The 14,784-nt window shown below is 39.6% G+C and overlaps 2 protein-coding genes across 6 annotated transcripts; one reads left to right on the forward strand and one right to left on the reverse strand.

The window, feature by feature from the left end:
• Window positions 1-1,634: 1,634 nt before the first annotated feature.
• Window positions 1,635-7,632, reverse strand: UBL5 (ubiquitin like 5). Of its 2 annotated transcripts, none has more exons than XM_087956559.1 (5): window positions 7,496-7,632; window positions 6,833-6,924; window positions 5,476-5,559; window positions 3,166-3,203; window positions 1,635-1,861 (listed from the first exon to the last, which is right to left on the reverse strand). In XM_087956559.1, exons 2-5 carry the CDS (start codon window positions 6,886-6,888, stop codon window positions 1,818-1,820), a joined length of 222 nt encoding a protein of 73 aa, XP_087812685.1. In that variant the 5' UTR covers window positions 6,889-6,924; window positions 7,496-7,632; the 3' UTR covers window positions 1,635-1,817. The 2 variants fall into 2 exon arrangements, with proteins under 2 accessions (XP_087812685.1, XP_026529627.1); XM_026673842.2 differs by having other exon boundaries at window positions 7,349-7,506.
• On the forward strand, window positions 7,531-13,526 carry FBXL12 (F-box and leucine rich repeat protein 12). 4 transcript variants are annotated; one of them, XM_087956556.1, is made up of 4 exons: window positions 7,531-7,660; window positions 8,018-8,090; window positions 8,833-8,889; window positions 11,105-13,526. In XM_087956556.1, exons 1-4 carry the CDS (start codon window positions 7,554-7,556, stop codon window positions 11,903-11,905), a joined length of 1,038 nt encoding a protein of 345 aa, XP_087812682.1. In that variant the 5' UTR covers window positions 7,531-7,553; the 3' UTR covers window positions 11,906-13,526. The 4 variants fall into 4 exon arrangements, with proteins under 4 accessions (XP_087812682.1, XP_026529621.2, XP_026529622.2 ...); XM_087956557.1 differs by lacking the exon at window positions 7,531-7,660 and adding an exon at window positions 7,706-7,911; XM_026673836.2 differs by lacking the exon at window positions 8,833-8,889.
• Window positions 13,527-14,784: the final 1,258 nt, after the last annotated feature.

The raw sequence follows: 14,784 nt of genomic DNA on the forward strand, positions 1-14,784 counted from the left end.
AGTTGTGGCTACTGCAGCATCACTGTGCTGCCAGAGTCAGCCACAGTCACATAACTGCAATTTCTGACGCTCCTGCCAACATCCTACAAGCAAAGTCAATGGGGAAGCTGGCCGGAAGTTGGAATTCATTCTACTTTCATTACTTTTTGGCCTGCCCGTGGTTATTCTATATTGGTTTAGATAAGGAAGTCTCACTGAAATGACCCAATGGGCCACGGTTTGTCTAGTCTTTATTTCTAGAAACAACCAGCCAAATCACTGGATACAATATATGCAATGCAACAGCTGGTTCAGAAAGATACCATCCAATGCCCCCAAAGTCAAAGAGAACAGAATTATATTCCTGATTCTCCCTCAGTAAGATCATCACATACAGTAGAAACCAAAGCAGATTCTCTCCCGTATTAGGCCTAAAGCCAGACTTTAAACTGACATTGCTCTCTCTGAGGAGTACAGGAACCAGCCAGCCCTCTTTCCTATTTAAATGCAACAAGCTATTGGTGAGCAGCTGGCCTACTTTTTACAACATCACAATTTCAGCACCAATTCCCCCTGCCAGCTGTCAGAATTCAGACTTCCCCAAAATATATCTACACAAGAGATAGTTGTATAGCCTGGAACCAATAGCAAAGAAAGACTCACTGCAACCCCCCCACTTTTTCCATATTAAAGAGTCTTTGTTCTTTTGAAAACCAGCAGAAATCTAGGAAAATAACCCCAAAAATGGGAATGGAAACTGAGGGTACCCTCCACCTCCACAACAGCCACAGAATTAACTGGTTGAAACTTCAAAAACTTGGAAGGAGTAAAGAAAGAGGAGACTGAAGGGATTATCAGAAAAAAATGGCTATTTTTAAAAGGATAACCAACATTTAGCATTGGTTTTTAGTTTCTTCTCGTTAACATTTCTGGCATTTATAATCACTGCACACAGTAAATTGTGTAGTTTATTCAGCTTAATGTCTATAGCAGAACTCCTCTAAATTAGGGGCAGACCAACATGTCTTTTCTGCCTAAACGTTTATGTTCAGCTTTCAGCTGTGATATTAGAATTTTATAATTCTTCCAGTGCTGTTTTTGCTGTAATTACCCAAAGATAAAAAGACATGTTAAGACTTGAGACTGGTTTTAATTCTCTTGTGAAATTCACCTAACTTCCAGAGAAGGGGGAAACCTTTTTTTTTTTAGCCACAGGCTTAACCCTTGAGCCAGGAAATCATGTTACAAAATTGATTTCATTTTTTAATCAGCCTTCTTTTGCTTGGCGCTTACATAGGTTATTTGATCTGTCCTAAATCATGGTTAGCTGATCTGAAGGATTGAATTACCTGGAAGACAGATTGCATCGTCAACAACAACTACTGTATATGTTTATTAAATTTGTCCAAGAATTCTGCATCCTTGGATGATAATTGAATGAACAATACTCAGTAACATAATGACACTAAATATGGAGGTCATGTTGAATTCAAATGATGGTAATTTGGGGCAATTTTTTTTCAAGATTAGCTGTCAGCTATGTGAAACTGTATGGGGGGGACAGACCTTTCTTGCTTATCTCCTGAGAGCTGTATTTTTAAAGTCACATTCACTAACACCATGGTTAATATTTTTTAAGAAAGACAGAGCACATATGTCAATCACATTTATTCAATACAAATACTTAAAACAAGGTTTGAATATGGGTTTCCTGATTTATTGCCATCAAGGAGAAAATATTCCTGACTTAATGTCAAGCCACAAAGTAACCCATCTATAGATTGAGAAATTCAGAACAAGGAAACAGAGCAAAGATACTACTTGTCATGACCAAAACACTACTGATAATATAGCTCCAGATTCATGCCATCGTGGATTTCATCTGAAAGTAAGGAGTTAAGGTTAATTTTTACAAGAAAATATTAACAAGTATTAATTATAAATAGGCTTAGCTTTTGAAAATAACATCATTTGAAAGTGACCATTCTTTGGAAATATTGTCAATATGGTTCAGATATATGCAAACGTATATATTTATAATATGATAATTTGTATAATGTCCCAAGTATCTTTTCTCCCCAGTTATTCAGAGATTTAAAGCCCAATTCTATTTTCTTGAGACAAAGAATGGTAGTGCACTTATCAATTTAGTATCAAGATCTACCATTTCCATTTCTTTCAAAGTTCAAGAGAAACAGAATAGTGTGGGGATCAAGCAACAAGGTACACAATTTTCATAGAATAACAGAGTTGGAAGGGACCTTGGAGGTCATCTAGTCCAACCCCCTGCTCGAGCAGGAGAGTCTATTCCAAATATTAGCCTCTACTTAGGATCGACCTCACAGACTCCTGATTGTGAGGCGAGAGCTCCACCTCTAGACCAACGGAACTGCCTATTCCTAAAAATGACCCAAAAAATGGCATATGGAATCCTTCAAACAATTTATGTCTTAAAGGCTTGATAAAAACTGGAACGATTTATATTGCTGAGGATTCTGGGCTCATAAAAGAAACATACTGAATGGAAAAGGTGTGGGAAATGGGAAAGACAGAAGTCTAGAAAGCCTTAATTTTCAAATTGAACTGTTGAGTACAAAGTTTCATGCCATGTCTCATTTTGAACATTTCAGAAGTTCTTTATGTTCGGAAGAAAGCTGTTTCATATATGGTTTTTTTTTAAAAGCCTTATTTGCAAAATTTAGTCCTCAAAACAGTTCAGCGTATCTTTAATTTTGAGACTGAAATATTCTGATCTTAAAATAGGCTGCTCTGTAGGCTGCCCAAAAGTGGTTCAACCTCAGAAGCTGATAAAGATAAAACAGTCAATTTGCAGAACACTTTCAATGTACTTGAAATGGATGTTTTGATGGCGTAAATGTTTTGACCATTGAACATTCTGAGGATGGAATATTTCAACATCAAAACATTATGTGGAAAACGTAAATACTATATACAGTATATGCATGTTAAAATGTCTGAAATATCTAAAAGTGGATACAATCAATTAAGATGATGTTTTTAAATATGCACAGAATAATGATTTGGTATTTGACACTTAAATGCCTCCCCCCAAAATAACAAACCATGCAAGAGAGAGATAATTTTAAAGAAAATTTAAAATGTCACATTTCTTTCCTCTAGTCATCTGACCATTTTCTTCATTACTGTCAGTTTTTTAAAGGATACAGTCTGCCAGCATCACATGGTCCTTGAAAATTGTATACCTATAATATATATAAAAATATAAGTATAAAAATAATACCTGTAGCTGTTACACAGTTCAATAAAAAATAACTCAGTAAATATCACAATCAATACAATCAGGCCTTGACTTATGACCATAATGGAGCTTGTCTATCACAACCATAAGTTGTGATCATCATAAAACAGACCTGATTTTATGACTGTTTTCATAGTGGCCATTCATTCATATGATCGTGGGGGAGGAAGAACCACCATAACTTCAAATCTTGCTCATATGTAAATAAAGTAAGTTCATCATAACTTTGAACAGCCGGTAAGGGACTGGTCATAAGTTGAAGATTGCCCATATAAATAATCACAACAATAAAATGAAGGCGAATCAGCATTAAAGAGCTGGCACTCTTGAGGGCCATCACAAATTTGTTCTGTTCCAAAGTAAAAGAACTCATTCATCAAATTGTATCAACTTAAATACTTATACAGATTATCAATCTGCTGCTAGTCACAATTCAAGGTTTCTCTTTCAAGCATGAATCTGTTTGTTACAATTTTTTACAATATTGTTTACAATCAATTACAGACTGCAGTGGCTTCTTCCTAAACTATGAGATAAAAATAGTCCTTGACCTATTATTGTAATGGAATCATTAAGCCAGGTACATCCATGTTTTCCCTGATGTGGCCAGTAAATGGAACAGGATCATGGAAGCCCTGGGAGAACTAGAATGGGCTCAGCTCACAAGTGGCCTGCCCTGGACCTTCTCTACTCCAACTCATCCCATGCTCAGTTTCCTGCCTCTCTGGGTCCCTGCAAACCTTTGGCCTGCTTTCTTGCTCTATCAGTCTCTGCAGGGCTTGGGCTTGCTTCCCACCCTGCCAGGTCCCACATCCTCTTTCCCATGCCCCGTCACTGATCAGTCACTTGCCTTTTACTGTAGATCTTCTAGAAACCGTTGCTTCAGTGTGTGGCTTTCCTACACAACGGAAGCCGCATGGCTCCATTTCAGAAGCAGACACTATTTCGGAACAGCCCCAATTAAGTGCAGCTGTTCCCAAATTGGTGGCCATTTCCAGGACGCAGCCATGTGGCCTCCACTGGGTAAAAACAGCCACACAGTACAATAGCTATTTCGAGAAGATCTACAGCAGTGAGGGCTAACCTTTTCGGCACCAAGTGCTCAAAGCGTGAACATGCATCCCCCAAATGCAATACACGCACATCCCTCTGCATGCTCCTCACCCCCCCCCATGCATGCCCCCCCCCCGCATGCCCAGTAGAGACCTGAAGACCAGTTGGCCGGCATGCATGCGCAGCAGAGCTGTGATGGGGCGATGGCTCATGTGCCCACAAAGAGGGCTCTGCATGCCACCTCTGGCACACGCCATCATGGATCTACAGCAGAAGAGATGTCACTAATCAGTGACAGGAGTATACAGGAAGGTCTCAGCAGGCTGAGAAGCAGGCCCAAGGCTTGAAGGGACCCTGTGCGGCAGAAGGGAGGTAAGATGACTGAGCATTGCAGCATCCCTGTGATCAGTTGTAATGGCAAGCAGATGGCCAAGTGCCAGAATTTTATTCATGTGACTGTGGGAGGGGAGATGCAGCAGCCATAACTTCAAAACCAGGTTGTAAGTAGTCTTGGGGAGGTCAATCAGAACTTTGAAAGGTTGCTAAGCAACCAGTTGTAACTAAATTTCTACAAAATGAATTTCAGATATTCTTTCTCTTCCTTTTAAGTAGAGAAACTTCTCTTTGTTATGACTAAATTGTGAAATGAATTATCAGCAGAGGATATCATTGTAAATCTTAGTGTGTTTTTTTTTCTTTTGCCGTTGCTGGTTGATTGCTACCCAGTCTTTAAGCTATACATACAGAACCAGTGGGGAGTACAGCTTAACATACTGGCCTAGAAAACAGGTTTAAAAATAACAAATTAAATGACGTTGGGACAGTAACTCTTTTTCAACCCAACTAACCACACAAAGTTGTTGTTGTGGGGAAAATAAAAGGCAGAAGACTTATATATGTTTGCTGTCTTAAATTATGTATTAAAATGGTATAATAATAGTATGTCAAAATCATCAATTGCAAAAAAGAACTTTACCTGGAACATCTTACATTCTGCAATAATAATTTTAACATCATGGGACAACAATATCTGCCTATCAGGTCTTTGGAAAGGATTTGATGGGTGAATAAATATGCCAAATCCAATCTAACCATCCGACTGACTAATCATCTGAGGAGTTATATTCAAAGCATGTTATAAGTAAGTTGGAAAGTCTACTTACCACTTCTTCAGAACTATCTTGTCCCAGCGAGTACCAGTCTGGGCAGCAATAAGCTTCTTAAGATCCCTGATGCAATCATCAGTGCTGAGCAGTAATATTGGTTAAAGAAATGAATGAGAAAATAGGGCCTAGTATATAGTAAGCACTAAATAAGCTATTTGTTATGCACAACTGCTTATCAAAAACAACTGAACCTCTTGTACAGTGTGAAATGGGAGACGGATGCAGATATACTGTACATTGCTCACATAAAAACATGATCAAAGGACTTTTATTTGTACTTTCAAAACTATGCACAAATATATCTGCATGTAGTGTCTATAGACAATCCCTGGATTAAGAACATCCAACTTGAGGACCCCTATATAAGAAACTATTGTTAAAAATGGTGGATAACTGTCTCCTTCCTTGAGCTGACAAAGCACTGAAGCTACGCTGCTTTCAATGCTTTCAGGAACTGCTTAAGCCAAATATATTTAATACAGGTAGTTCTCAACTTATGACTATAACAAAGCCTGTAATTCTGGTCATAAGTTGTGACAGTTGTTAAATGGGTCATCACATGACACCTGATTTTACTTTTTGCAGAGGTCATTAAGCAAACCCATTGGGGTATTTTTTGCTTGGAACTGAAAGTTAATGCCGGTTTCCACCAAAAACTTTATACATTGTGGTGCTGTGACCACAGGATGCCACAAACAGCCATAAATGTGGGCCAGATGCCAAGCATCCAAACTGCTGTCATGTGACTGTATGGGTGTGTGTGTGTGTGTGTGTGTGTGTAAATGGCTGTTGGAACCTTGAATGCAGGTCATAATTGTAATTTTGAATGGTTGCTAAGCAATTGATCAGTCACCCAAAGAAAGCAGTCATAAAGAATTCATCACTCTCCATCAATTTCCCATGCTACTAGCACAACACATTTTTCACCTCCAAATTGGAGATTCCTGTAGATTCCTAAGATTCCCATCTCATAATGTGGTTATGCAGTGAAAAAGATTTCAAAGCAACAGATCCCAGTTATCTGGGCTTGTCTGGGGAAATACAGTGGATATAAAAAGTTTACACACCTGTTCAAATGCCAGGTTTTTGAGATACAAAAAAAATCAAACCAAGATGAATTTTTATGGGGAAATAAAAAAAATGACAATAATCTGGTTGCATTTTTTTACATCCACTGTATATACAACATCAGACAGAAGCAAAAAAAATCTAAGCCACATTCGCACTCAAGTTAATGGCACCCATAATACATAGTTTTTAATCTAGAATCCGTTTCTTGCCATTCCACAGCCCAAAAGATCAGCTAAAAGGGAAACAATTGCCATCCCAAAGCGGTTTCTTTGGTCTCGGATACTTGCACTTCACTCTAACTTTCTTGCCCAGCCGATCGTTGCAAACTACTTCAATCATCTTGATCACGGCTTCACGTTCGGCTCTGCTAGAAAGCTAAACAAAATAATCAGCGTCAACAAAAAAAAAAAGTAATCGGCAGCCTGATGTAAACCCCGAATAAAGTTAAAACCTATTTTAAGTGGAAGAACGGGAGTTCTCCAGCTTAATGGCCACTGTCTCTCAGCGTTTCTCAGCCTCTGGCTGCTTGGGATGTGTGAACTTCAACTCCCAGAATCCCCCAGCATCCTCAAGCAGTCAAGGCTGATGAATTCTGCTAAATACAGTATACTGCACACACCTCGAAACTCCCCCTCTGCAACTGCTTTAGAAGCCACCGTGTACCAGACGCAGAAGCCTAACAAAGCCCCAGTCCCTGAAGCGTGGACAGGTGGGAAGGAAAGCATAATTCCCCGATTCCCTCAACGACCAGGCCCAACCACCAACGTGTCCCCGCTCCCCGCGCAAGAGCCCGTCTCACCGCGGAGGAGGCTTCCTTGACACCGAGGAATCTGAGCCACCACAACCCCCTCAGCGGAATATGGAGAATTCTCGTCGCATAAAAACAACCCAGGCTCCCCAACCCGGAAGTGCGGGGGTCACTCTGAAAACCGGAAGTTGTACGAACCCCTTCCGCCAACAGTTTTGCCGCTCTTCTATACCTCGGGAAGATACGCTTGTAATAAATGATGGCCGCGATAAATGATCCTCCGACTCTTTCTTCTCTCCCGGACTCGCTTCTGCTCCAGATTGTGGTCTGGCTGCCGCCGCGTGACCGAGTGGGCGTGGCCAGGTAGTAGTCGGCTCCGCCTCGCGTTCTCCGTTTCCATGGGAACCCTCCTCATCTGAACGTCAACTACGCTCTCCGACAGTCCTGTTTTCGGGATAGGGTCGGTCGCATACGTAGCGCTTGGTCAAACGCCGATTGATAGCTTCGTCCGGGCGCTGTGCCTGTGGCGCGGGGGCTAAACTTGTCACAATGCGAAACAACGCGTCAATGGGAAACGCTTTGCGCAAGGGGCAGATAGCTCCCGTGACATCCATGTAGGAATGCCTGGCGGGGCGAGGGGAGGAAACCAACCGTCCGGGTCGTCTTGATCAATTCCTTTAGGGGAACGTGCCTGCTCTAACAAACTTTTTCTTTCTGCAGAGTTTGCAAAAAGTGGCGTCGCTTGGTGCGGGACCACTTCTTGTGGCGACACGTGGATCTCTCTTCTTGCAGGGTCAGAAATGCCTAACTACCTTTGGTCGCATATGTGGGAAGGGCGGCTATATAAATTTACCAAACAAGTAGTTCTGAAAATAGGAGGTAGATGTTTTGGGGAAGGCATGGGAGGGAACAAGGAAAGTGACCCAGGTCAGACGCAATACAACAAATATACTTACAATTTAAAAGAGAGAAAGACATTTTCACAGTGATGTAATCAGTAGAATTTCTGGCAAAATGAATATTAATTTGTGTAACGTAGCATGCTTTATTATAAGCAATGTTCTATCTATAATTTGATATAATTTTATTCTAGTTGTGATAAATAAGAGGTACATTCACAAATGGCAAGGTTTTATCAGACCAAAATCTAACCTGATCAGGTTTAAACTATAGAATGCGGTCATTTCTGCACAAGATATTGAAATTGGCACCATTGCCAGGGAAACATTGCAACCCATCCTTTTAGTACATGCATGCATCAATTTCATATGAATGTTTAAAAGGGGCAAAGTTTGCAAAAAAAAAATGCATTGTCTGCCATTTTGACATGTCACACACTACATAGATGCCACTGATACAAAGTTTAAAACATTGGAATACCTCCCTCTGAAAATCAGGTTGAATTATGGACCTCCTGGATACTTGAAAACTGAAATATTCCAGAGGACCAATGGTGAATGATAGAATATCTCGTGTTTTTGTTTGATTTTATTAAATTCTGATTTACTGATGTTATTTTATATTTGCTGTTTTAGTTCCTGCTGGGGATGTTTAAGTTCAGCTGTTGCTTAGTCTCAACTATTGGTAATCTAGTGAGTCTTTTAATTGTGCCTTACATAAGTTCAATAAATAGTAATAAGTTTAACATTTATTTTAATTCATTTAAAGTTTAAAGCCTTTATTGTCATTGTACATCAGGTATACAACAAAATTGGTTAATTTACTTAATACATTTACTTAATAAATAGTAAATAAAAACTCTCTTATATGGTTGATCAACTGTCCTTTAGGTTTCCAAAGATGTTATTAACATAATTTTATATATCATAAGAAGTAGGACCATGATGGTGCATTTTTTTCGTACATGTGAAAGAATGTAAAGCTAATATTATTGTTGAAGCAGCTCATTTTGTGGCCATACTACTTTTCAGCTATATATCCAAAACTGGAAGGGGGAATTAAATAAATGTTTGCTTCTCCATATGGCTTTGAATATCATGCAATACCACTATCAACAAAAGAAAAATCAATGTGATGCTGTAGTGCAGTGGCCCCCAACCTAGTGACCAATTCCATGGAGGGTGGCTTTTCCTTAGAATAGGAGGCTACAGACTGGTGCCAGGCCATAGACCGTGGTTTCTGCCTCACTATTTGAGTCTGTAGGAATCTAATTGGGGGGAAAAACAGGCTTCAATTCAAACTTATTAAATCTGAGTTGCTTAGGGTTTTAAGGGCTCTTGGATTCTGTTATTTCCCTTCTTTAGTTCTGGATGGGTGTGGCAAAACCCTAAACAAAATTGAAAATTTGGAGATCCTCCTGGATTATGGTTCTTGTCTGAGGAACAGGTGGCAGCTGTGGCCTAGAGGGCTCTCACACAATTTGTGCACTTTCCTGGATTAGGAGATAACTGATCATGGCCACCCAAGAGTTTGGTCACCACCCAAATAGACTATTCATATGTGCTACCTTAGAACATCCAGAAGCTGCAACTTGTCCAGAATTGCAGTACAGACAGTCATGGGCATACTTCAATACATCCATGTTGCACCTTTGCTCTGTGAGCTGCATTGGCTCCCAATATATTGTTGGGTGCAATTCAGAGTGCTGGTTGTTACCTATAAAGCCCTTCATGGCATGGGGTCAGTTATTCATGGAACCAGCTTTGTCTGATTGTTTCTACCTGCCTCATCAGGTCCAATAGGAGGGGCATGTTCCAGGTCATGTGAGGAATATATCAGACAGGAGTGAGGAATATATCAGACAGGACTGAGGAAAGAGGTCTTTTCTTTCAGAGTGTATTTGATCCCTTTGGAACATCATACATGTCACGACTAGGTTAGCCCTGTCTTTGCTGGCTTTTTAGAAAGCTTTAAAGACCTGGATGTTTTTCTGGCCATGATGTCTGTTCTATAATCTGTGTCAGCTTAACCATAAACTTATTCTGGTGATAACATGCACTTATCCAATTAAGATTTTTCCCATACATTAAATAATCTACAAATAAAGGTGAGTATTTGTAGCTCAGGGTTGATATGAGGTGTCCTTGGTGCTCTCTGAGCTTGCTTGTTTTGCAGATGTTTCATTACCCAAACTTGGTAACATTAGGAGGACCCAAATTGTTGGGGGCAATATGCTGACTCTGTAAACTGTTTAGAGGGCTGTCAAGCACTATAAAGCAGTATATAAGTCTTAAGTACTATTGCTATCATCAATGCTAGTAAGGAGTGCAGTTTGCTGTCAGATTATATTCTGGTGGCAACACTGACAAGGGCAAGCCACCAGAATATAAACTGACAGCAAACTGAACTCCTTACTAGCACTGCTGATGTTACTAGCAGACATGATATTATTCCGATTAAAATCGGAATTCTGATTTTTTTGGGTGGGCGGGCAGGCGGGCGGCGCGAGCGGCGGGGGGGTCTCTTTTGGCCGGCCCCGATTTTTTTTTCAGAGGGGAATATCATGCCTGTACTAGTTTGGGTAATGAAACATCTGCAAGAAAACAAGCAAGCTCAGAAAACACCAAAGACCCCTCAGATAAACTACAATTCCCAACATTCTCAAAACCCATATTTATTTAAAAAGTTATACAACTTTTTAAGGTTTAGGCTAAACATTTGGGTGCTGCCTAGCCTAATCCTATTTATTCATCCACTTATTGATGCACTGAGCTATTTCATACCTAGTTTGTGGTCATAGGCTTAGAAATTAAGTTTGTTTCTATGCCAGTTATAATTTTCAGTAATTATATGCATTCCAATATTTTTTTCCAGTTGCCAATTCTATTGTTTTTCCTTTCCCTTTAGATATCCTCCAAGATCTTATGGCATCTTCTACGGAACTATTTCCAAGGCAGCTTGCAGACTCTGAAGCTACGAGGCTCCCTCTTCTCCTTTCAAAAACAAGAAGTACTTACCTCAGCACTGCTGCAGGCTTTGGGCAAACAATGTCCCAAACTCCACCAATTGAGCTTGATGGAACTAGACCTCCGTTCATTCCAATACGGCTGTATGCCTTCCTCTCTTACCACCCTGGAGCTGAGATGTTGTGAGATCCCTTTTGTTTGGTTCCAAGTGCCAGAGACCCCCTGCACTTCCCCAAGAATCCAACAACTTTCAATCTGGAATGTCCCTGCTTTTTCCAACCAGCACCTATTGAATATTGCTACCCAGGGCACTCTCAAGACTCTTATCCTTTCAAAAGTGTACCGTATAACAGACGTGGGGATCCAGGCAGTAGGACCACATCTGAAAGACCTTCAGCACCTTGCCTTGTGCCATTGTAGCATTGGTGATTCAGCCATGTACTTCATTGGGCGCTACATGAAGCAACTGCATCATTTAGATCTCAGGAGCAATTCTTTGACAGATGCAGGTCTTCTTTGCTTAAGTGGTTTACCAAACTTAGGGACCCTTTGTTTGAGAGACTGCAGTCAGCTTTCTCCTGAAACCATTTTAATTGTTTGCCAGTCACTCCCCAGTCTGAAGCATCTCGATTTAAGCAGGATAGACTTTGAAGACAAAATATTCCAAAAGATCCGGTTGAGTTTACCAAACTGTACAGTGGCAAACACCATCCTTTGCACAGATTCCAGTGCAGTATCTTAGAAGATAGCAAATTTTCCCTGTGCTTGTTATTCACAGGTCAAAAGATGGCAGCACTCAGATACATCTTCTCAGCAGCTTTTTGTCTTTATAGCCCAAATGTTTGTAGCAGGCTAAAAATGGAATAGATCAGACCAAACAAGTAATATATCTCAAGGGCCACTAGTTTAACTGTTGTGCAAATTGTATGGCCAGTATTTGTACTGTAGATGTCTGCCGATGTTGACATATAATTCAAGCTTAAAGAATCCACTCTCTTCCAGTTTTTTTAATATACCTCTGAACTCTCACTAGTTCCAGCAAATATAGTCAGCTGTGCACGCTGATGGGAAAAGTAGCCAAGAATACCAGGAAACTGCCAGGTTCTAAAGTAGGACATAAGTGACTGGAGAGATTAAAAATTAAAATAATTTATGCACTGTGGGCAGAAGATGTTATTAGAAACACTATGCCATTTTAAAAACGCTGCACAAATTTCTGGACATCTAGGACAAATTCCTCTTCCTGAAGAACTCATAGTTGATATATTTTAAAAAGCACAAAGGTTACATTTACAAAAGTGCATAATTTTCAAGGCTGACCACATTTTATTGTTTTTAAGCACCATCCTATTTACTTGAAATCTGGTACAAGAAGTTTGGCTTTTTAAAAATTATCTGAAGTTTGTATTCCACATTATTTTTTCCATGAACTCTGAAACTGATTAACTTTCAGACATGACTTATGGATATTCCATCAAATGCTCCATTAAAAAGCCTACTATCTGGTGCCTCAAATGCATACAGAAGCTTTGGGAGTGGCCTGCACAGCCCATTCCAAAAGTTGGTTTGTGTGGTTAGGCTTAAAGTGACAGAATAGAAAAGCTATTAAATACTTAGGGAATAATACCATGGTATTGAATTATCTTTAGATTTAATTTCTGTTCTGGTTCCTTGGTTCCAAGGAACATTTGGGCATTCTACCCAAAGCCAAATGTGATCCTCAGATTGAAGGAAAAAAATCATCCTTGCACTATTTGACCTGAAATTAGAGTGAGACATATTATCCATATTTGTCATATTACTCATAAAATGCCTTTTTCTTTCCCATCCTACATCTTCTCTGCTCCCAATCATCTTTGCAGCATTGTAATACTGATCCAGCTTCCCAATATCACCTTGGTTTTCATTAGCGTTACTACCAGCAGAGAATAGAAATGCCTTTGGCTGTTACGGACAATGCCTGGAACACATTGAACCATTCATTGAGGTACCACCAAGACTTCTATTTTCTGCATTCCTTAATCCTTTCTTCCCATTAAGATATAATTTTTGCTATAATATTTTCCAACAATCTCATGAGCAGCCGGTGCTACACTGCTTTGTCCTCATAGCTGATGATGGGAACCTCAGGTATGGTAGGACCTTCTTGCATCTACTGTATTTCAATTTTCTTTTTGCACACATTAAACTCTGCCTTCATAAGCTTGTTGGATAGAATGAACTCCACATTAATTGTATCATGTTTGCATGACTTAATTGTATTATGCTATTGTATTTGCACCGTCTTTGCCTTTTTTCATTCTTTTCATCGCTGATTGTTGTGTCACTACGGTGACTTAAAAAATAAAGTCCTTCAAACTGAACTAGACTCCTAGTGATTTAATGAGCACGTTTATATAGATTGTTGGTTTTAGTTTTTGTAACAATATGGAATTAATTATGTCAGTGCCTTCTGCTATGTTTTATCTACTAACCAACCTAGGCTATAGTCCTAGGTTTTCCTGGTACTTTCCCATCTAAATCTTAATTGGGTGATTCTGTTTAGCTTTGCTGCTGCCACCTAGCTGACCCTCCTCATAAATCCTACATTCTCATAAAAAGTTGCTGACCCCTTCTGGTCATGTTTGTCACAATAATTTGCTCAGCTTCTGTATTCACCTGTAGCATAGCATTTTGGGAGAGAAACCAATTTTACTTACATTTATTGAGAATTTTACATACAATAAAAGTCACTCTAAAGCAGGGGTGGGCAAACTTTTTGGCTCGGGGGCCTCATTGACTTTTAAAATTTGACAGACGGGCCGCCACCTGGTGTCAAAATGCCTGTCATTACAAGTCAAAATCAAATGAATGCAATCATTCAATCATTCACATCAAACCTTAATTCTGTACCAATCTTGGCGGGCGGATTAAAAAGACCAACGGGCCGGATGTGGCCCGGGCCGTAGTTTGCCCACCCTTGCTCTAAAGGAAAGAAAGGTGAAAGGAAAAAGTTATTAAATATGACTTCCAACCTCCTCAATAGATTTACAGTTCTATAATCCTTCCCTCTTAGATATTATACAAACCCCTTTAACCCCTCACTTAGTCCACCTCTTTTTTAATCCCAAAATCATTTTTTTTAGCAAAAAGTTCATACAAGGTTTCCAGTCTGTTGAGGTAGATAAATACTGAGTTATTGAAGTTCATTTGCCACTGCAATTATTTTTCTATTTAGGATATATACTATTAGATTATCAGGGACCATTGGAGTAAAAATATATGGTTAGCCTAAAATTTTAATGATCATTCTGGTCACATCAGACTGCACTGCCTTTCTTTCAAAGGATGACCCAATATGTCACAGGATTGCCTGGTATTATATAAAGTTAAAGCACTAAATAACACACGTCGGAACAAAATCTTTTACTGTCGCCTTCTATCCTCTAGAGTCATGAGGTCTGTAATAGCATATTGACTATAAGTCTCCTTGAAATAGAATCTTGCTAGTTCAAACCTTGGCAGAAAAAAAAGATTATTCTTATTTCCTCTGCTTCCTGTCTTTTCCTGTGCTTTTTTAAAAAAATAAGTCTAACAGTTCATTGTTTTATCATTTTCCCAATCACTCATGAGAGACAGGTT

This window comes from Notechis scutatus, chromosome 2, assembly GCF_049901735.1.
Source record: "Notechis scutatus isolate UNSWTSFEM ecotype Mainland chromosome 2, rNotScu1.2, whole genome shotgun sequence".
Lineage (NCBI taxonomy): Eukaryota > Metazoa > Chordata > Lepidosauria > Squamata > Elapidae > Notechis > Notechis scutatus.

Excerpts from the sequence above, each read along its gene's own strand:
- UBL5 (XM_087956559.1), bottom strand. The coding sequence starts at position 6,888 with ATGATTGAAGTAGTTTGCAACGATCGGCTGGGCAAGAAAGTTAGAGTG. Across the intron at positions 3,204-5,475 it reads AAGATAGTTCTGAAGAAGTG|GTATACAATTTTCAAGGACC; the intron begins GTAAGTAGACTT and ends TATATATTATAG. Across the intron at positions 1,862-3,165 it reads CCATGTGATGCTGGCAGACT|ATGAAATCCACGATGGCATG; the intron begins GTATCCTTTAAA and ends CCTTACTTTCAG.
- FBXL12 (XM_087956556.1), top strand. The coding sequence starts at position 7,554 with ATGATGGCCGCGATAAATGATCCTCCGACTCTTTCTTCTCTCCCGGAC. Across the intron at positions 7,661-8,017 it reads GACCGAGTGGGCGTGGCCAG|AGTTTGCAAAAAGTGGCGTC; the intron begins GTAGTAGTCGGC and ends TTCTTTCTGCAG. Across the intron at positions 8,091-8,832 it reads TGGATCTCTCTTCTTGCAGG|TTCCTGCTGGGGATGTTTAA; the intron begins GTCAGAAATGCC and ends TTGCTGTTTTAG.